This window comes from Vespa mandarinia, chromosome 6, assembly GCF_050613455.1.
Source record: "Vespa mandarinia isolate Hongniang chromosome 6, ASM5061345v1, whole genome shotgun sequence".
NCBI lineage: Eukaryota > Metazoa > Arthropoda > Insecta > Hymenoptera > Vespidae > Vespa > Vespa mandarinia.
Window position 1 is genome coordinate 9,361,706 of NC_140815.1, and position 21,991 is coordinate 9,383,696.

General features: G+C 34.7%; 3 protein-coding genes across 7 annotated transcripts; 2 read left to right on the forward strand and 1 right to left on the reverse strand.

Moving 5' to 3' along the window:
- Window positions 1-256: 256 nt before the first annotated feature.
- Window positions 257-9,580, forward strand: LOC118449049 (fatty acyl-CoA reductase wat-like). Of its 5 annotated transcripts, none has more exons than XM_035883188.2 (9): window positions 257-362; window positions 7,022-7,356; window positions 7,496-7,744; window positions 7,830-7,975; window positions 8,051-8,160; window positions 8,248-8,443; window positions 8,580-8,819; window positions 8,938-9,195; window positions 9,264-9,580. In XM_035883188.2, exons 1-9 carry the CDS (start codon window positions 353-355, stop codon window positions 9,367-9,369), a joined length of 1,650 nt encoding a protein of 549 aa, XP_035739081.1. In that variant the 5' UTR covers window positions 257-352; the 3' UTR covers window positions 9,370-9,580. The 5 variants fall into 5 exon arrangements, with proteins under 5 accessions (XP_035739081.1, XP_085514111.1, XP_035739082.1 ...); XM_085657985.1 differs by lacking the exon at window positions 257-362 and adding an exon at window positions 978-1,072; XM_035883189.2 differs by lacking the exon at window positions 257-362 and adding an exon at window positions 3,093-3,235 and having other exon boundaries at window positions 9,264-9,579.
- Window positions 9,581-14,803: 5,223 nt separating this feature from the next.
- LOC118448993 (fatty acyl-CoA reductase wat-like) lies at window positions 14,804-20,260 on the forward strand. Its single transcript, XM_035883018.2, has 11 exons — window positions 14,804-14,913; window positions 16,554-16,700; window positions 16,809-16,948; window positions 17,039-17,161; window positions 17,267-17,392; window positions 17,843-17,988; window positions 18,113-18,222; window positions 18,955-19,153; window positions 19,225-19,467; window positions 19,549-19,806; window positions 19,954-20,260. The coding sequence occupies exons 2-11, from the start codon at window positions 16,574-16,576 to the stop codon at window positions 20,042-20,044; spliced, it is 1,563 nt and encodes a 520-aa protein (XP_035738911.1). The 5' UTR covers window positions 14,804-14,913; window positions 16,554-16,573; the 3' UTR covers window positions 20,045-20,260.
- Window positions 20,261-20,352: 92 nt separating this feature from the next.
- pasi2 (Protein) lies at window positions 20,353-21,949 on the reverse strand. The gene is made up of 5 exons (XM_035883074.2): window positions 21,794-21,949; window positions 21,482-21,697; window positions 21,272-21,401; window positions 20,849-21,180; window positions 20,353-20,735 (listed from the first exon to the last, which is right to left on the reverse strand). The coding sequence occupies exons 2-5, from the start codon at window positions 21,677-21,679 to the stop codon at window positions 20,634-20,636; spliced, it is 762 nt and encodes a 253-aa protein (XP_035738967.1). The 5' UTR covers window positions 21,680-21,697; window positions 21,794-21,949; the 3' UTR covers window positions 20,353-20,633.
- Between the last annotated feature and the right edge of the window lie 42 nt (window positions 21,950-21,991).

The following is a 21,991-nucleotide window of genomic DNA, read 5'->3' on the forward strand; positions in this document are numbered from 1 at the left end:
TAATAAGCACATTATCATCTGGGCAAGGATCATTTTCATAAACGAATGTACGCGATTAGATTCTATTTCAAGGAACGAACGTGTTCCTTTGAAATGTTAATTTACAAATGTCCCATTCTTCTTTGATTAATAATTGTCTATTAATTTGTCGGGCGTAAATGATCGACAGATTTTCTTCGAGATTGTTTTTTTATTATTGCTATTTCCTCTCTTTAAACTTTCATATCTAGATGGCACTGTAAGACAGTCTTTGGGTAGCATCCTAACAGTGCACTCGATAATTACGTACTCGTACAGTAAAATACAGTCAGTCCTGGTTGTTCGTTAGGGCGAACGACGGCATCGAGGAGGAATGAATCAAAGTGAGAGTCAACGAATAACCGAGTATTTCTCTTATAAGAAAATATCTAACGTAACGTAGACGGGGCATCTCTCCCTTCCTCCCTCTCTCTCTCTCTCTCTCTCTCTCTCTCTCTCTCTCTCTTTTGTTTAGCCCACCGAATCGTGTACAACGCTTCGAGAAATTTCAAGACAAAAGAAGCGTTTGAATAATGGAGAAATTTGGACTCTTCCATGTCGCGGTTTAATCACATAGAAAGACGTCTGTTTCGCGCCGATGAGAGAGAGAGAGAGAAAGAGAGAAAGGACAGATGCATCATTTTAATTCGAATTGGTTTTCGGATAGACTGCACGACAAGCAGCCAATCAATCTTATCTCACGAGATACATATATATAAAATATTTTCTCTTTTACTCTTTTGATCGGTCTCGATCGTTTTTTTTTTTTATAAAGAAAGAAAGAAAGAATTCTATCGATTCGATTTCGAAGGTGTATTTTCGGATCCGGGATGGGGTGGGGAACAAGACATTTACATTAATGTATGTACATAATGGCGATTCTTTCTTATCTAACTGCATTAACTGCATTAATCCACTTCACCTATGTCGCCTGCACCAGAAGACGTACGAGCAAATTTTGAAAATGGTACGGAGTAACGGAATTCTCAGTGAAGTTTTAGGAAATGCGCGACACAAACGTGTTCTATTAAGAGAATAAAGGAAAATCGTCGAAGTAAGTTTCAAGAATTTCGTTTCCTATTTTTTTCCTTCGTTTTCTCCTACCGGTTTCCATAAAGAACGACGATGCGAATTCAAACCGTCGCCGGTGGTCTTTGTTTTCAAACGAAAAAGAGGATCAAATATAAAAAAAGCATTAACACTCAAGAAATATTTATCGACTCTTATTTTAGCGCTTCATACACTTTTCGTCTTTCGACGAAAAAGCTCAAGTAAATTCTAACGAGTGAAAATATAACGATGAAAAAAGTGTATCTCGAGTTAGCGCCAATGTTTAATCGTTTAATATCAGATATTTCTTTGATTAATATATTCCGTGAGTTTATTAGCAATGCGATATCAAGCTCGTACGTGGTTTTGTCCGCAAATAATTTTACTCCTTTTTCACACTTTTTTTTTTACATTTCTCGAGACATTTGAAACCGTATCTCCTTACTTCTTATTTGCAGATAGGGAAGATAGTAAGACGATTATCGAAGAAAATTTATTAAAATATTAAGAATAGTCACGTTCGTATTGAATGAACGTGCTGATTAATTTATAATATGATATACGTGGATTTTTTTTTTTTTTTAATAAATACTTTTCTTATTAACGGTCTTATATTCTACATCTTACGTATCATTATAAGAGGGCCATTTAATAGAGATTAAATCTATAGAAATCATTAACGTCGTTACGCATTTAATTGTGAAAATACAACTTTATATTATTTCTCATTTGTATAGATTCTCAATGTACATTTGCGAATTGCTTTGCAACGTGTTAAAAGACGAAATGTTGACTAATGCACGAGAAGAAAACAAAAAGAGAGAGAGAGAGAGGGAAAGGATTAATGGTCGTGATAGAAAGGAGAGGTACAAAGTAACTTCCACTCCTCTTTCTATTCCATCTCTACCTCCTCCTCCTTCTTCCATAGTAACATTACTTTTCTTATTGTCCACATGAAAAATGCAATATCTGTCTTTGCTACGACCGGTATCATGTCGTATAGCTAACGTCATTCATTTTTTTAGCTAAAGTTAAATTTAACGGAGAGCAGCAGCAGGAGTAGTGAATCAATGTAGTAAAATACGAATATCGCAAATGACTGAAAAAAAAGGTAAAATAAGAATCGAAAAAAATGGAGGGAAGGAAAGATCAAACTGTTAAAAAATATGAGGAGTAGTAGCTTAAAAGAGGAAGAAAGTCAAGCTCTGAGAGAAAGCTGCAGTGATTTAGTTGCGATTCGTAGATGCAAAAGATAGTAAGACGATTATCGAGGAAAATTTATTAAAATATTAAGAACAGTCACGTACTTATCGAATGAACGTGTTGTTTAATTTATAATATAATATACGTGGAAATTTTTTTTTCTTCTTTCTTTTTTATTTTTTTATTTTTAATAATAATAAAGATATACTTTTCTTATTAACGGTTTTATATTCTACGTCTTACGTATCATTATAAGAGATCCATTCAATAGATATTAAATCTATAGAAATTATTAGCGTCGTTACGCGTTAACGCGTTTAATTGTAAAAATACGACTTTATATTATTTCTCATTTGTGTACATTCTCAGTGTACATTTGCGAATTGCTTTGTATCGTGTTAAAATACGAAATGTTGACTAATGCACGAGAAGAAAACAAAGAGAGGGAGATAGAGGTGGGGGGAGGGTGAGAGAGAGAGAGGGGGGGGGAAGATTTAATGATCGTGATAGAAAGGAGAGGTACAAAGTACCCACTCCTCTTCCTATTCCACCTCCACCTTTTCCTTCTTTCATAGTAATATTACTTTTCGTACTGTCCACCTGAAAAATACAAAGTCTGTCTTCGTTGCAAGCGGTATCATGTCGTATAGCTATCTCCGTTAATTTCTTTAGTTGGAACTAAATTTAAAAGAGAGTAGTGAGCCAGCATAATAATATATATATATATATATAATAATATCGCAAACGATTGGAAAAAAAAGAACAAACAAGATAAAATAAGAATTTTGAAACTTGTGGAGGGAAGGGAAGATCAAACTGTTAAAAAATACGAGGAGTAGTAGCTCGAAAGAGGAAGAAAGCCAAGCTGTGAGAGAAAGCTGCGGTGGTTTAGCTGTGATTGCACTTCTCCTTACGACTGCGCGGATACGTGAGCGCGTATCACTTTCGCGGGAGCTCGAATAAGGTTAGTGAAACTTTTGATTTAATTCGACGAGACAGTTTGACGAGATAGACGACACGAGAAGAATGTTATTTTTTTGCAAACTTTAGCAGCAAATACTTTTGTTATCTTTACGATTTTCATTCTTTATCACAGTATACTCGTTTCATTGGCCTCCCCTAGAGATTGGGTCTCTTTTATGGATTAACTATAAAAAGTAATTCGATTTCCCGCATATTCTGCGAATTAGCCTGAGTTTTACCTAAATCGATTTAACGGTTAACGATTTAAATCGAATTTAATCGCCTATTTAATAAAAGGATAGAGTTTTAAGGATCAACGAAGCACGTGTCTTTCATAATAGATTGCCGCGTAATTGTTTGCGATTCATGTTCGTTTGTTATGACGGTCGTATAAAATATATCTACATATCCCGAAGTAAACGGTAATCGAGCGACCGCGTAAAATCAACAACGGCGCACCATCAAACGTACTCACCCCTTATCGTTTTTTCTTATCGTTTTTTATCGTTGTCTTTTCACCTCTTATTATGTAAAATCTTTCATTAAGAAGACGCTATCTATTATTTCCATTATGTACAAATTGGGGTTCGTGAGTTGCCTTTTACTAAAAGTGCCGCCGTTCAATGTTCCGCATACCGTATGTATAGCTAAGTTCGTACATACGTAGGTGGAACTACGTCGGGAGAAATGAGCGAATCGAAAGAGCGAGAAATGTTCAAGACCTTGACATCTGTCCAAAGATTCGGAGAAGCGACTTCTTCCTTTGTTCGCTGAAATCCCATCGATCCTCTCGACGACGACGACGACGACGACGACGACGACGACGACGACGACGACGACGACGACGACGACGACGACGACGACGACGACGACAAAACGTTGACGTCTTTTGTTAACGTTATTCAATCAAATTTTTCTACAAGTTGCGTCCCGAGGACATGTAGATCGTAAGTAAAAGAATTCGTCCTAGATCTATCACGGAAGTGCTATGCGGATAGATTAGAAACTCTCGTTCGATCTAGATCCGTATAGAATCGGAGGAAAGTATAAGAGAGACGGCAACCGGTAATTAAATCTACGCGCGTTCTTTTGCGCCTGCGTAAAACGCGTAGTCAATCACTTTTCGTAACTTTCTTTTTTCATTTTCCTTCCTTCCTATTATTGTTCTTAAATTATGCATGCACTCGCGCGCTTATGCTTTTTCTATATCAACGTTATCCCCATATTTCCGCATATTTTATAACCGATAAAAATGATATAAATTTCGTCTAACGTCGAAACTTTTAGAAAGAGTAAATTTAGACAGTTTAGTAAATTACTTTCCCGTAATTTTATCGTGTAACTATCGCAACGAACTTTTCCAATATAGTATCTACTTTCTCATATTCTAGCCTCGCTTGTACAATATGAAATTGTAATCATTCCTAATCTCTTTCTTTCTCAACTCTATTATATAAAGGAGACACGTATGCTTGACACGTGCGCGCGTTTCGACGGGGATCGAAAGGGCCTTTCGATCGGACGTGCATTAGACTTCCAAATACTTGAGAACATATATTTGCCGTCGTACGGTTCAAACAAGATTCTTGTAGGATCTTTCGTTTTTTGTCGTTTACGCCCGTTTGCGTAATCACCGATGCTTGTCTTCCGCTTCATACATACCTTAAGAATCTTTTCGCGACTCTAGACAGACTTTTACTCCGAACTCGGTGCTAATCAAGTGACACGCGTAAAATCAACCGCGTACCTATATAGATACTCGTCCCTCCGATTTCTTACAATTTTTTTACGCTCTTCGTTGCCTTTTTGCCTTTTACCAACTAACTTATTACGTAAAATCTTCCATTAACTTTTTAACGGCGAACGGCGCGATAAAGATGATCCGTCGGATTAAGGGAAAAAATGCGCATTGCTAAGCTAAAGAGAAATATTTCTTTTAAGCGTCGTAAAGAAAAGAATTTTCGTCGTACGAAATCCGATCGAAATTCACCTCGTAAAAGCTATAAATATCGTCTATTTGCGATTAGCCTCTAGTACCGTACTTTCCAATTGAAAACGTTTCCTGTTAAAGAAGGATGGCTGGGATTCGAACAAATATGATCGCGACGAACGTTAAATGTTTACGGTTAACCTCGCGGTTATAACTCGAAACTGGGATGTTTGAACTGGCATGTTTAATAAGGAACACGTGTTTTTCTAGACTATTAACTAGACAAAATGGTTAAATACAATGTGCTTGGGAGAAATCTCGCATTCCTTTAGCCTCTCTCTCTCTCTCTCTCTCTCTCTTCTGATTTGTTTGTGCAAGAATATTATTGACACGGACATCATACGACCGATCAGAAATTACATGTGCATTACCGATGAATAATACTTTTTCATTTAGCTTATTAATTATGTGACCAAAAAGAAAACTCGTTCGTCTACTTAAATAGAGTTTATGACATGTTCGATTCGTGTATTTAATTACGTGTCGAATCGAACGTATACTTTGTCACGTAAAAATTATTATCAGTGGTTCCTTGCTCGAATTTTATTGAATTGTATGATATCATACTAAAGTGGTAAATCGATAAGAAATTTTAATGAACGATTAAAGCCATCGGTGCGGGTTGATGATAATAAAAGAATCAATTATATGACGAAAAGAAAGACGGACAAATTATAATAATAGCGCGGTTTTCCATCGTAATCGAAACAATGCACAATCGAAGATCGCGTTGCGTCTAAAGATCGATGATATATTTTTATATTCTATCTATAGGTTAAAATATTTTCTTACTACGAATAATCTTTTTTGTTTCGCACGCGCTTGCCTATATACGCGAATGCGGAATTATAAATATATACATATATACATATATACGGTATATATGTACATATACATATATACATGCATTTATCGATAAATAACTATCGATAAAATAATCTTGACAGATGTATGAAAATAAATATTATGAATTAAACGTTATTATATATGCCGGACGCGGTACGAGATGAGGTGCGCCCGACTTCTCTTCTTACATTGCATCTATGTATTGATAGATTTCGACGAACGAAACGATGCAACTTTACCGTCAACTTTCACTCGCCTCGCTAAGACGCATCGTGTCAATTTCTTTTTGCGAATTACATATTACAAGGCTAGTCGAACGGTCAACTTGCCGTGGTGTATTATTTCTCTCGTCTTGTAAAAAGATTCGTTTATCGCGATAAACGAATAAAAGGACACTTTTTCTTTCGTTATATATTATTACTACCGCGCTTTTGCATCTGCGATAAATAAAAACATCTACAGATGGTATGTCTGTGGGCATATTTTCTTTCCTTTTCACTCCTCATTTTGTATTCTCCCTATCAATCGCAAGGGTCACCGATCAAACGATTTTTTCCAATCGCGAAGCTTTTCATTTTGCAGCAACGTTTCAGATGCGCAATAGCCCCGCCATAAATAGCTTCTTTGCTTTCTTTCCAATTTCATCGTGATCGATCGATCGGTACACGCTCGAACACGTTAAATTAGAAAATGCGTGAAAAAAATATTTCCATGTGAAACTTTCTAAGAGGCACTTGAGAGCTTTGCATTATGCGTTGATCCTCCACGTTGATTCAATGGACTATTGAGTTAATAGAATTGTCGGTCTAATTCTAAAGGAGCGTATGAAAAGACTCGTGCGAAAGTGATGGAAGCACGAGATCGATTAGAAATATCTAGGTTTACGGTTACGCTTTTTTACGGTTACGCATGCGGTTACGTTTGCGGTTACGTTTATGTTTACGTTTACAGACCAATTGGGAAAAGTAGAAATGGTGGAAGTGCTGTTGGAAGCGGGCGGACAGGAAGTGGCAGTCGCCGAAAGCGGTTCAAGAGCTGGCACCCCGACGGAGTATGCGCCAACCGATATGCAATCGCCCGTCGAAAACGTCGAGAAGCTTACGGCCATACAGGAGTTTTACGATGGCCAATGTATATTCGTTACCGGTGGCACGGGCTTTCTCGGAAAATTATTAATCGAGAAATTGTTGAGGGGATGTCCTGGTATTTGTTGCATTTACGTTCTGATTCGTTCGAAAAAAGGAAAGGACGTGCTTCAACGCACGGAAGAACTGATTGAAGATCCGGTGAGCCGTCTTCGATCGATCCTTCTCTTCATTCCTATCCTTGATTTCAAGTTTAAAAAAGAGAACAAAAAAATTAGTATTTAGTAGATGAAAATCTTTTCGTTGTGAATGAAATAATAAGACGTGCTTTTATCTTCAGTTATTTTCGACGCTAAGAGAGGAGCAACCAAAATTCCAACATCGCATAGTAGCGATCGAGGGCGATTGTATTTTGCCGGATCTCGGTATTTCGATGACCGACAGAGCTACAATTATACGCGAGGTCTCCATTGTCTTTCATGTCGCCGCGACCGTAAAATTCAACGAGAAAATTAAATCGGCGACGGCTATTAACGTTCGAAGCCTGAAGGATTTGTTAAACCTGTCGAAAGAAATGCCGAAACTGAAGGTACCGAATTTCTCAACTAAGGACCATCAGGAGTTCTCAACGAAGAAAGATAATTTGGATAAATATTATCATCGATATATTGCAGAGTTTCGTTCACGTATCCACTGCTTTTGCAAATTGTCTACAAAATCCGATCGAGGAGAGGTATTACGATCCACCGATAGATTCGGACAAGTTGATCGATCTGATGGATTGTTTGGATGAGAAATTGCTCGACGATATTACACCGCAGTAAGTTTTACCGCTACCATGGTCGTTTAGCCATGTTTTTTGATTTAAACGAAGACATTTCTTTTCCCTTTTTAGATTACTTGGAATATGGCCAAATACATACGTTTATACGAAATCGGTTGCCGAGAACGTAGTAAAAAAGCAAGCCGGCTCGATACCGATTGGAATATTTCGTCCAGGAGTTGGTTGGTATTATTCTTATAGAATAGTTATCCTTATAAAACTAAAAAATAAATAATGTATTATCGATTAATGAAAAATAATATTCCCAGTGATATCCACCTATCGGGAGCCCATTCCAGGATGGATTGATAATATGTATGGACCGATAGGAATCGTAGCGGGTGCTGGAATGGGACTGATACGATCTCATCATTGCGATGGATCGCTAAAGGTTAACTTGGTACCCGGAGATTTGACGATCAATGCGCTAATCGCTAGTGCCTGGGACATTGCCAATAATAAAAGGTATCATCTTTTACTTGGAGAAAATTTTCGCGGTCGAATCGAATGAAGATTAGGAAGAGGAGAGAGAGAGGGAGAGAGAGAGGGAGAGAAGAAAAAAGAAAATGAGCCGAGCTTACTCTTATACATGATATTTCAGATCCAACGAAGATACTCCTATTTATAATTACATATCTAAGGATAATCCAATTACCTACGACGAACTAAAAGACATGTCTGCCAAGTACGGACTATTAATACCGACTAAAGAATCAATTTGGTATTATAGCTTTAGGAATACGAAATATCGGCCGATCCATCTCTTCTATGTCTACTTTTTGCATCTACTACCGGCTCTTATAATCGATACCGTCGCGTTGTGTATGGGCAAGCAACCAAGGTAAATCGTTTATATTATTTTCTAAATAAAATTTATTTTATAATAGAACGTAAAAAGAGACAAACAAGGAAGCAGCAAATAAAAGATGTATGCGAGCTTCATCCTTTTTGTGTTAAAGATTACTCAAAATATATAATAAAATTCACAAATTTATGGATGTACTCAGTCACTTTTCTATAACCGAATGGAAATTTACGAACAAAAGATTGAACGAACTAACTAGAAAATTAACGGCCGAAGATCGTAAGTTATTCCTTTGCGATATGAAAGAACTCGTTTGGGATACTTATTTTCAAAGCTACATCCGTGGAATAAGAATATATATTTTAAAGGATCCCATTGAAACCATTCCACAAGCTCGTATAAAATGGCAAAGGTATTTTTCCATTTCTTCTTCTCCTTTGTCTTTTTTCAAAGGATATACTGATTTTTTGAATTTTCAAGGCTTTACTGGATGCATCAGACGCTGAAACTTGTTATCGCTTCTGTCTTTCTTATTATCACATGGGCGTTACTTTCCAAAGTACTTGTAACATTCGGATACGCATAAGAAAGCCCAAGGTAGTCATATGAGAGCATAGGAGAGCTCTGATGGTCATATAAGAAAAAGGGATAATTATAATTTATGCTTTCGCCAAAGTACGAATCGAAGATTTCTCTTATTTAAGGGATCTCGTATTAATGGGGCTGAGCTGGGCTATAGGAGGAGTAAAGATACAGTTTTCGTGAATTTTCTTCGCAACATCAATATATATATATATATATATATATATATATATATATATATATCATAATTTGATTGTTTTTGTCACTTATTAAGTTACTTACTGTTTAAAGAAAATCTTTTATTTTTGTATTTTTATTCTGCAGTAATTGACGATGAACTGTTGGCATTTTCGCAACCTTGACAGTGGTAAGAAATAACGTAGATCGATCCGAAAGAATATTTCGAATGGATTCTTAATTTGTAAGACTGTCGCTATTGAAATGACTAAAATAAAAAATTTGCGACAAAGGTAAAGAAAAAAATCTAATATGTTTCAATATGGAATATAGAATGTTCAATATACTGGAACAAATGTTTTCATGTTGTTTTTGTAATTTTTGCCATCAAAAAAAGGATCGAGGAAAAAGCGTTTAAAGTTTGAAATGTAAGCTTCTACGAATGTTAAGGGAATTTAATATATTTACAATTAATATAAGATGCCAGCTTCAGGATTGCGCGTGAAATGAATATCAAAGATTCGAAAATATTTTTATTTATTCGTTCGTCGCTATATTATAGATCTATAATGCGATATAAACGACGTTAGTTTAAACAAAATTCGTGCGCTCAATTAAACGGATTAAATTGACAGGCTTTTCTTCTCTTTTGTTTGAATTTTCCATTAAAAAAGTCTGGCTGCTTACTTAATCATTTAGGTGTTTCATGTTTCGCGAGCAAATTGGACAAAAACGATCAATCGAGAATAAAAAGAAGCGCTTTAAGATAAAACAAAAAATAATTAATGCATCGTACGTCGTTAATTTCTCTCTCTCTCTCTCTCTTTCTTTTATTTTTTGTTTCTTTTTTTGATAACGAGCCAATAGACTGAGCGTTAATGATTCATGCTCAAGATTAATGTACATTCATTCTGAACGTCAAATTATATAGTATATTAACAGGGAGTTGTAAATTTTCTTAATGCAACATATTTATGTGTATATATATATATATTCGAGAAACAGTTCGAAATAAAAAAAGTTTGAAAAATAGACAAAAGGTTCCGCCCGTTTTTGTGTTTATACAAAATTCCTCTCAACTTTGCGAATACAACTATTGGACATCTATGTATAGCTTGCAAATAAATATATATCTTTTGCAATTTAAAGAACAAAGGGAAAATAAATGTGGAAAATGGAGAATATTAACATTAAGAAGCAATATTCGGTAGAGATCGAATTTCGTATTATTTAAGGAGTACAGGTATACGACAAGTTGACTTTGTGTTGTTATAAGTAAATTCAGACGCACTTTGCAACGAAAATAGACTTCTTGTCTGTTATTTGCCCGATAAACTACAGTAAACTACTAAATCATGCGCAGGTAATTGATAGGAATATAAAAAATAAATAGATTATGAGGAGTACTTTTTGTATTTTTCATTTAATATTTTTTAATAATATTTTTACTTCGAACGAAAGGAACTGTCAAAGAAAGAAAAAAAAAAAAAATACAACAAGAAGAAAATAATCAATTAAAGTTAAGTTAGACGATTCCGTAGATTGATTACGATCATAAAAGTATCGACACGGGACATAAAAGTTAATTATTTATTGTAGGTAATATATCAAGTGAGCGCACGTCTGTGTTTACGCGTAATAATGGAATATTCTTTTTGTTTTATTGCGTCTACAAATCTCTTTCGCATTGATTCTATTAATTGTTAAAAATAATCTATACGATATTCTGCTCTTTCATCGATCTAGTTGACAAGTCTGTTTTATTTGTGATAGCACGTTTACGTATTTTATTACTACAAGCCTGTTCCACCTCATTATAAATCACGAACCTATTAATAGTCACGAGTAGTCAAGAAACAGCTATATGTGAGGATAATGCAAGCGCGTAAAATTCATTCGAATTTCAAAAGAACGTGATATTTTGTGACGAGAGCAAGTTCAATATTTGACCATATCTGATGATGGTCATGCAAAAGTATAAGGAAAACCGAATGAAAAACATGTTAAAAATTTTTGTTCATTGGTTAAACACGATAGTGTCGATATTATGGTATATATAAGTTATTATGACGTAGATAAAATTTTTTTTTTTTTTTAACAAATGCTCTCATCAATGAAGCTATTCAAATGGAAATTGAATGGTCCAACGAAAATAGTGCCGGATAGATAAGAGAAAACTTTTTATGCTTTAAATCACCATCTTTCTATATTACCTATTATTATCTATGTTATTACTAAATTTAACGAAGATCGATTAGTTTTGTAATGTCTAGCTACAAAAGAGAAGGGTCCTCTGTCGCTTTGTACGTAGCTCGTTGGCAGGCATAGTGACAATTGGACTGTAAACTGGATTGATTAGAACATGATATAACTGGACATTATCACGAATGATAAATAAGTGTAAAATAACCTGTCCTTTACACATGTACATAAATATATACATAAATGATAAGTGAATCGAAACTATTACATACGAATAACTTCGTAAAAGAGAATTCGAATTTAAATTATTCAAGACTACTCTATAGCTCGATACAAAGTGGTCTTGAAGTGGACAAAAATGTCGTCGGTAAAAGTAAATAGAATCATGCGTAGGTCAAAGTGACCTTGACGTATAAATTAGTGTCTTGGTTCATTACGTAGTTATAAATGCGAATATATGAAAAGAAATTGTTGTGTATTCCATTATGTATATATATATATATATATATATATATATATACGTGCATACATCTTGGTTTATTTGCGATATAATATCGTTTCATTAGCACAAACATGAATAATAAGAAAGAAACATAAATAACAAAATTATCTTTCGCAAGGAAAAAGATACATATGTACCAAATTTCCTCCTCCATTTTTGACCAATTGCATAACCAATTGACCAATTGGATATTGTAACTAGATGAATTTGTTATTTTAATTTGTTAATCACAAAACGAATATCGAAAGCATACGCTATCGTATTCCGATGCTTACGACGATCAATAAATTTGTCTTCGACTGGGTTTGCTTATTTTATATTTCATACTTTACCAGGAATTCTGATAATGGATTTTGTTTGACCGTTCATCGGTCAAAAACTAAGATAAAGAAGAAAGCCTGATTTATCTAACAGGTGTATCTATTGGTAATTATACATTTTGCAAACTAAATATCATACTATTCGGATATTCGAATTTTTTATCTTTTACAGTTTCGATTTCTTATCTTTTATTCATAATGACGAATATCTCCTTATTCAAATTTATCAATTAAAGAGAATAAATTTAAATAAAATCAAAATAAGAAAGAAATAGAATATTTTTATTTTATTAATATTTGGAGTCATATACATTATGATGATAATGATCGTAGATCATAATTAAATTAATTCAGTAAATTAAATTCTAATAAGTTTTATATAAATTTATATTTATTAAAGATAGTACTAATAAAACATTTGGTGGCTCCCCAGTCAGAATACGATATATGAAGTATTCGATTGTGTGAAAAAACTACAAAACGATAAATATATTTATTATCTAACGTTTTTAAAAATATTTATATGCGAACGTTTGTCGTCTCTTGCATCACTTGCACTCATGTGCCCTTTACAGATACTCAATTGGAAATGAACAGGGCAATTTGAATGTCCGAAGAGACAAATTCAGGATCGCGGGGATATTAATAAAATTGATATTGAAGAAAAGGATGTGTTAGAAATAGAATGTTGCTTGAGCGAATTAAATTATAAGCATAATATATGCTGGCTGTTGTGCCGGCGATAAGTTGGAAAAAAGCTTACGAGGGTTGTTTGTATCTTCAAAACGAATGGGTTGTTGTGTGCCTCTTATCTATTAAATATATATATATATATGTTTGCGTTACGATGTGACATTAGAAGTTTAATAGTTTCACAATGGTCTTTATAAAGGCGCACGTTCAAGATAATGGTATTGAATGAAACGGTGCCGAAAATATGGACATTGTTATTGAAAACGGTCTCTATTGACAAAAATCCATTCAATATGTTTAATTCATTATTCCTAGCGAATTCTTTTTAATTAATTTCCATTAATTAAGTCCTTGATCTTGAAGAATAAATTGTATAATATTAGTATTTTTGTTCGAACGGTAAACTTTATAATATCTAAATATGCAGTTCATGTTGCTAATTGTTCGTTAAGTCAAGTTTCAACCGGAATTCTGATGTCATAAAGCTGATCCAAAAGGTCGATAGAGAAAGTTACAACTTATGAAATATCGGTTTTAGATATCGAAAGTTTTGATAGTAAATCTAAACTGGTGCCGAAATTTGTTAATTTTTTTCAGATTGTTTCTTTTTCTTTTTTTTTCTTTTCTTTTTACATTGACAAATGTAAATGAATGATTTAAAAGTAACGCTCTTTACTTACGATGAATTGGAACTCACGATAGAAAATAGTTAAATACGCGTCGGACGGGCAATTAAAAAAATGCATTAATTTCGAGACATTTGGAATTGTATTTTTATTATATTTTTTTTTTTTATAACGAATTACTCGTGCAAACTACGCCGTGATAATTTTTTCGAATTGGATACTGTGCCATTAAGAATGTTTATGCTTGCTCAGCTTGTTCAGTTTCTTACATACCTACGACATAAATCGCAAGTCTCGGTTTGTTTCATCGTTCAAGATACTTCGCTCGTACGTACTTGGGTATATAATTTGACGTCGGTAAGACAAGCTTTTCCGTTTTCAGCAAACTCATCCTATCGCGTAAGAAAATGTATACTTGTGCATTGTTACTGCGCACGTATTTGAAATGTGAGAATAAATGGAAAAATTGGATAACAATATAAAGAAGATGAGGAAAAGAAGCAAATCGCTAAAAGAAGCCTTTTAATTATCATTCGCCTTTGAAATATCATTCGAGTTATCAAAATTCAAGGTTTCGTGCTTTAACTCGTTGACTAAAATAAAAAAGCGAAAAGTCTTGAAGAGATGAAGTCATACATGACTTTTGTGAAGTTACGGCGAGTAAGTACGAAAGAAAGTATACGTGGGTGAGGTGGGGAGAAGAGAGAGACAGAGAGAGAGAGAGAGAGAGAGAGAGAGAGAGAGAGAGAGAGAAGGAAAGGAAAGGGAAGCCTGAAAGCTCGAAAGTGGGAACACGCGGTGTTGAGATTAATGAGATCAAAAGTCGATAGAGTCGATTTTAGTCTTTCATTGGAGAAGGCGTATGAAAAGAGAAGATTAAGAAGAAAAAAAATATATATTCGGGGAATAAGCGTAAAATCACATATCGACGTTCAGTATTCTTCGAAACTTGGTACCGTTCTCGTATCCGCCTCTGCTACCTTTCCTCAATATCATTGGACTTGAATCAGGACAAGGAATCGTATCAAGTTAGTAATTTTTAATTCTATACGATTCTTTCTCTTTCTCTTTCTTTTTTCTCGTATCTTTGGTCAAAGAAAGGCTCTTTTCGATTAATTTTTACCAAATAAACGGCGTAGAAATAAGAAGAAAGAATAAAAGTGCTTTCAAAGTACATTGACGAGAAAGATGACGCGTTGTACATTCTTCGAACGAGAAAGTATTACACGCGGACAAGCTGCGTCCATTTTCCTCGCTCGTCACGTTGTTTTCTTTTTCGCTTTAAGGTCGTGCGTGTTTCATTGTGATCAAACGAAGGTTAACGGTCGGCCATCTTCATCTCATAAATCTCTGTGGGGATAGCAAAACTACGAAATTCTTTTAAATCTTTACTTTTCGTATCTGGATATGTCATTTAAATCTTGATACGCAACATCAAAGAAAAATCAAGTTATTTAAATTTGCCTGTCGCAAATAAGTCTGCTCGAAAAGAATAGGGAAAAGTAGTGCGACATGCTGAAAATCTAAATAAAATTGTTCGGACGATTAGAGGACGAGTTGGGTCACCGAATCGGCAAATGAGTGGAACGAAGGTAGAATAGAGGTACTCCTTACGACATACGTCGTACGATGTTAGTAACACTTTCACGACGCATTGCGATTCATAAGTCGCACGTAGAGCGTAAGTCGGTCGAATTTTCAATCGATGTCTTGACCGATTCAGAAAATCGTCGATCCTTGCATAATATTCGTGCAGATGCATTTTAACACATAATCGCTCGGATGATTTTTTAATTATTCTCTTTTTCTTTTCTATAACGTTCTATAACATTTTGTTGTTTTTTTTTTTTTTTTTTTTTTTTTTTCTTTTACTTATCCGTGGTTAAAAATGTCTAGAGTTTGGTCGAGAGAGGTAGAAGTATAACCGTTAGTTTCGTTTCTGAATAACGGTGATGCTCATAACTGTACATAGAATCTCATTGAACGTGTCGGATACGGCAAGCAAAGGCTTCTTTGAGAGCTCTCAGAGCTAGTTTTCCATGCGCCCTTGACACGGAGACCAACATTTCAATCGATTGCGCAGCAAGATTGCGATCTTACGCGATCAACGTAATTCTCATTTTTTTTTTTTTTTTTTTTTTTCCAAGAGAAAAGCCAAAAAATGAGAATAAGAAGAAAGAAGACAAATGCTCTTCGCGAATCGTTAAGATCATTGTATAAAGATTCCGCGTTAATTGCAACTAAGGTCAAAGAAAAAAATCTTCGTCGATAGAGAAGAGTCTTGAGAAAAAATATCAAGACATTCGAAACATAAAAACCTATGTGCATTCGAAACATAAATTCAATAACTCATACGGCTAATTTCATCCCGATAAAAAATTTATATAGATAGGCGTGATATAACCTTAACTTTTATTCATTACCCTAATAGCGCTAATGTATTCAACGTTGAAAAAGGTAGGGAAAAAATTGCATCATTAATTTTTTTTCCTCGATCTTCAACTTCTTCTGAGGCTCTTGAAATATTCACGCGTAAATTTAAATATAATCAATGTCAAAGTATAATATAACGTTATATCTTAAGGCGAAGAGATTTTATACACATTTTACGTGTTTCATTTTGATTGTCATTTTTCTTCTTTTTCTTTTTTCTTTTTTATTCATATAGAAGAAAAAAAAAAGAAAAAAATGGAACTGTCCGATTTGGGAGAGACAAATAACAATGATATCTCGGATCTCAAGTTCGATGAAAAGAAAATTCGGCGCGGGACACCGATACAAGAATTTTACGCTGGACAAAGGATTTTAATAACGGGTATCGCTTTGACGAAAATAAATAAGAATATCCGAACGAAACTATCGTATTTTGTCATTTGTTTTTTTTTTTATTTTTCCTTTTTATTATATCCTTTCTTTTCTTCAGGTGGTACAGGCTTTTTAGGGAAAATCTTGATAGAGAAACTTTTGCAAAGTTGCCCTAACGTTGCTCGTCTTTACTTGCTGATGCGACCAAAAAAGGGAAAAAATACGCAAGCTCGGATAGAAGAACTCTTCCAGGATCGTGTAAGTGCCGATCGAACGAGCTCATTCTTTAAATCTTCTTTGGGACGATAAAAAGGTATGTCTAAAGATTGATTTGAAAATGTATTTCAGGTTTTTGATCGAATAAAGAGAGAGGTACCAAAGTATCGCGATAAGATCGTCGTCATATGCGGAGATTGTAGCGTCGAGGAATTAGGAATTTCGGCCGAAGATCGTAGGACGCTCATAAACGAGGTGAACGTCTTGGAGAAGAAATCTTTCGTTTATTGTAATATGTGGAACGACGAGGCCTGAAAACCGTTATTCTTATTTCACTACTATTTTATTTGATATTGTTAGGTGTCGATAGTCTTTCACGTGGCAGCAACGGTCCGATTCAACGAGAAACTGAAGCTCGCAACTATAATAAACGTTTGTAGTACCAATGATCTATTGGAATTGTGCAAATCTATGCCGAACCTGAAGGTAACATTCGTTATATTTATCATTTTTTGTTTTTCTATTTTTTACACGTATCGCGCGTTTTCTCTTTTGACAAATATTCGCTAACTCTACGTAGCGCGCTTTCACGCATTATCTCTGCGCGTTTTTCTTTTTCAAAAATATTATTATTTGAGCCCATCGTTCAGTATGTACTATGTAACTACTTAGTCATACCCTCGTCGACGCTTCAACGTTCAAACTTGAGAGGAACAAACTGAATGCAAATGAGGAACAAACCAATGGCAAATATTATTCGCTGTTTTTTCCCCCTTTTTTTTCTTCTTCCTCTTTTTCTTTTTCTCCTTTATTCTTCTTCTTCTTCTTCTTCTTCTTTTTTTTCCCCCTTTCAAGAACCTTCCATCCGCTTGATCCATCGCGAAGACAACGTGCGCTCGCATCTAGTCGAGGATAAAACGAAAAGATATTTTCCAGGCATTGGTTCACGTATCGACGGCCTACGCGAATTGCTTTGAAAAACGAATCGAAGAACGCTTTTACAATTATTCCATTAATCACGAGGAACTCATGAGATTAACGAACGAATTGTCGGAAGAAGAACTCGGGAATAAGTTTCAGTGGTAAGATATATATATATATATATATATATATATATATATGTATTACGTAACTATGGTAGATATATTTATGTGCTGACAATTACATCGCGGTATTTTAATGTGTTGTTTTCTATCGCGTTCGCAGCATCAAGAAAATATGGCCGAACACGTACACATTCACAAAAGCTATGGCGGAAAATCTTATAAGAGAGAAACACGGGAATCTACCGATAGGAATAATTCGACCTGCTATAGGTAAATAAATATACCTATTACTTATTTTTGTTTGGTAAAGGAACAACATTTTGAAAAATGTTGTCACCCCTTGTTGCCATATTTTGTTTTTCCATATTTTGTTTTTCCTCTTCCAAAGGAGGTACCCTTTTGTTTTCTAAAATGGCAGAGTTAAAAATCTGAAACACGAAAAAAAAAGAAAAGATCAATAAATAATCGCGGAAAAAATGTGCTTGGCGATCGGCATGTACCTCGTAACCGGGACTGTCTCCTTATTGTGGCAAATCACAATGGCCATCGGTATTTTTCTTCTTACGCTTCTCGGCAGAAGTATCCTTTTCATATGCGCCCTTATTTATACGGTCGGCCATCCTAAGAAACAAATCGTTTGTTATACCGTGCCTTTCGAAACCATGTATCCTGAAGATTATCCCGATTTCGAGGAGGACCTGGCCACTATGAGTAGAATGTCGCTCGAATCTTTAACGCCGATGAGAACCCCAAAATCGATGTCGTCCACTCCTCTGAGACGGGCCTTTCGAAAAACTCGATATAAATACAGATCACGAATGAAATACCGAGATAATCGATGTCTATAAATTTCTTCGGTACGGATTTATTACTATACACATTCAATGTCCGAAAGGGCGATCTTTTTCCCCCAAGAAAATAAGGATATAATAATAGAATCTAATTGCCCAAGGTCTTTCGTTGATTAAATTTCAAGAACGAATGTGTCCATTGATCTCGCAGTCATATCGACGGCTAATGAACCTACAGAAGGATGGCTTGACAACATTTATGGACCAAACGGAATTGCCGTTGCCGTTACAACCGGTATTTTAAGGGTGATGCAGTGCGATGCCAATAGTATCGCCGATATAATACCCGTCGATATCACCATAAATACCTTGATCGTATCCGCATGGGACATTTATATGCAAACAAATAGGTAATGTCCATCAATCTTATTTCCTTTTATTACGCGTTACTTTTAATAATGACTTTTTCCTTTCCGTAAAGAAAAGGAAATGACGTGCTCATATATAACGTCGTAGCATCGGTGGATGCACCTCTAACATGGTACGAGTATAATAAATGGACTTACCCTTACATTGCTCACTATCCACCGAGCTCTATGTATTGGTATCCAAGCATCATAACCACCAAATATAAGTCGCTCTACAAATTCTTGTCTATATTCCTTCACTTAATACCAGCGATTCTTATAGATACAGCGTTAGTCTGCGTCGGCCAGAAACCAAGGTATACCAAATCATCTTAATTAAGCGTACTCAATTGTATCGAAGTCGATCTCGTCAAGAATGTCATTCTAATGATTTACAGGATGCGAAAAATAATAGGAAAAATTACCAACTTTTGCGATGTCATATCGTTCTTCAGCACCGGAAATTGGATATTTATCAACGACAACGTACAAAACATGTGGCATAGATTAAATTCGAAGGATCAACAACTTTTTAGATTTAATATGACAAATTTTGATTGGAAGATTTATTTCCGAAATTATATTAAAGGAATACGCCTTTATATATTCAAGGAAGATCCAGATAATTTAGAGAACAGTAAATTGAGATGGAAAAGGTAAATCTACTATTACGTTACTACGATCTATTACGTTGCAAGATCACGTTTAAAGACATTTATTAATCTTCTTTTCTTCTCTTTTTCCCTTTAATCAATATAGAGATCTCCAATTAAACTAATTCATCTTTTTTTTTTATGTTATAGATTGTACTGGATGCATCAAGTTTTGAAAACATTCATCATTTTAGGCAGCACTTGGACGATTTGGAAAATATTTAATAAAATATTTTCTTAACTCGAGCACGCAGGTGCATCGATTGTGTGCGTCTTTTCACATGGTCAAGAATAATGCGCGCAATTTAGGATTTATAATTTCCCATACAAATATTTCTTTTAAAAAATGCCAAAGCAAAAATACACAAACACAAATAAAAACTATATATATCATAATTATTAAAAATCCTTTGATCTTATGATCTTTAACACTCTATCTTGACCACTCGCAATTATTGTCCAATAGCGGGGAAATAAATCATATCTATTCATATCACTCTGGTAATACGTAGAAATTTTGTAAATATACAAACGTATTTATAAAAATCTGTCAAAATACAACTGTTTAATGTGTAATACATACTTTAAGATATTATTTTGATATCGCCATCGGCACTCTAATACTAACTACTTGTACACTTCAATACGATGCTCTCTCTCTCTGTGTAAACGTATGTATGTATGTATGTATGTATGTATGTATGTATATAGATATATCATATATATTTGGACGGAATTGAGCTTCTCGAGTGAGAATGTGAATGCACGAAAGGTGCATTCGGTCAAAAGCATACGACTTCTCTCTTTCCATTAATAATACGACACCGATATCAATTGACCGGCATTGTCGACACCGTGCTATGCGGTGTTGTAGGTCTAGAACCAGCGATAGAATGTGTCGTCGATGCGTTTAGAGATTGCATAGTACCGATCTAAAACAAATTGGTAGAGACATTTGTCATTCAATTTTTGGTTTATAAATGATCGGCCCGCGATCATTTATAATTATATTGCGTCAATTATAAAAATATTAAATTATTCTTACCCTCAAGTGCGCTAAATCTTCTAATCTAGTGAGGTCGCTTAGTTCGATATACAGGGAATATACGATTAACCATCCGTAGACGGAAAATGAAATAAATAATATCCACAATAAACATATCATGATATTGTATGCAAATATCAAATCGTTGACGATACTAAAGAAGAGGAAAGCAAAGAGACGGAATATGGTAAATGCGGCGAAACTGTACAACCATGGTATCATTCTCTTTTCGTATTCCTTACGTAATGCAGTAATAAGCATCAATGAAGTAATAAAAACAACTACTCCGCCCATCATGGAGAATAATGCAAAAACTATAAGAGCATTACGAACTGAAATCAAAGGAGCTTGTTAATATTTCATGAATATTTATAAAGATTATTATATAGTGCGACGTCAAATGGATGTAAATAATATCACTACCGTGTTGATTGCCAATATAAACAAATTCATACGATATGATGTAATATCCATAATGAGTGGAACCAGGCGTAGCTTGCGAAAGACAATAGATATCAAATATTGCGGTACATATGGTGAAAAATGACAAACACTGAGGGAAGATATTAAATTCGTTATATCAAATATAAATGTAAAATAATTAAATAGAAATTGACGTCGTCGAATAAATACCAATGAAAATACGGCTATGAGCATAGCTCCCCTTTGAATATCTAATATGTAAGCGTGCTTTAATATTGGCTTTTGATACCAAGGTATTTTAACGCTACGCACAGATCTGGAAGATCTGAGATTCGCGCTACTTCTGGACGTAACGTGGGAATATACCGAGGGCGTTCCCATACTTGGCGATCTCTTTCCATAATTCATTATTATTCCTTTATTCTCCTATAAAAGTACAAAGTGCTAGTTTACAAAATCATATCTAACAATAGCCATTTTACGTACTTATTGAATATTTCCAACTACAATGTGATTACTTACTTAGTTCAAACTTTTTCGATGATAATGTAATTAATTGTGCGTCAGAAGAAAAAACAAATGTCTGCATTTAAATCCATGCAAACCCTTCAGGACACGCCTCGCCATAAGACATGACGACTCATACGAATCGTAATGGAATGTTTATAGTCCCTGTGAATTTAGGGCGTTAGAAAATCAATAGCGACATCTAGTCTAGTT

Coding starts and splice junctions, on each gene's coding strand:
- LOC118448993 (XM_035883018.2), top strand. CDS start 16,574: ATGGAACTGTCCGATTTGGGAGAGACAAATAACAATGATATCTCGGAT. Junction 16,701..16,808: donor ACAAAGGATTTTAATAACGG/GTATCGCTTTGA, acceptor TCTTTTCTTCAG/GTGGTACAGGCTTTTTAGGG. Junction 19,154..19,224: donor ATTTATATGCAAACAAATAG/GTAATGTCCATC, acceptor CTTTCCGTAAAG/AAAAGGAAATGACGTGCTCA.
- LOC118449049 (XM_035883188.2), top strand. Junction 7,976..8,050: donor CTCGACGATATTACACCGCA/GTAAGTTTTACC, acceptor TTCCCTTTTTAG/ATTACTTGGAATATGGCCAA. Junction 8,444..8,579: donor GACATTGCCAATAATAAAAG/GTATCATCTTTT, acceptor ATGATATTTCAG/ATCCAACGAAGATACTCCTA.
- pasi2 (XM_035883074.2), bottom strand. CDS start 21,679: ATGAATTATGGAAAGAGATCGCCAAGTATGGGAACGCCCTCGGTATAT. Junction 21,181..21,271: donor TTATATTGGCAATCAACACG/GTAGTGATATTA, acceptor CTTTGATTTCAG/TTCGTAATGCTCTTATAGTT. Junction 20,736..20,848: donor AAGATTTAGCGCACTTGAGG/GTAAGAATAATT, acceptor AATTTGTTTTAG/ATCGGTACTATGCAATCTCT.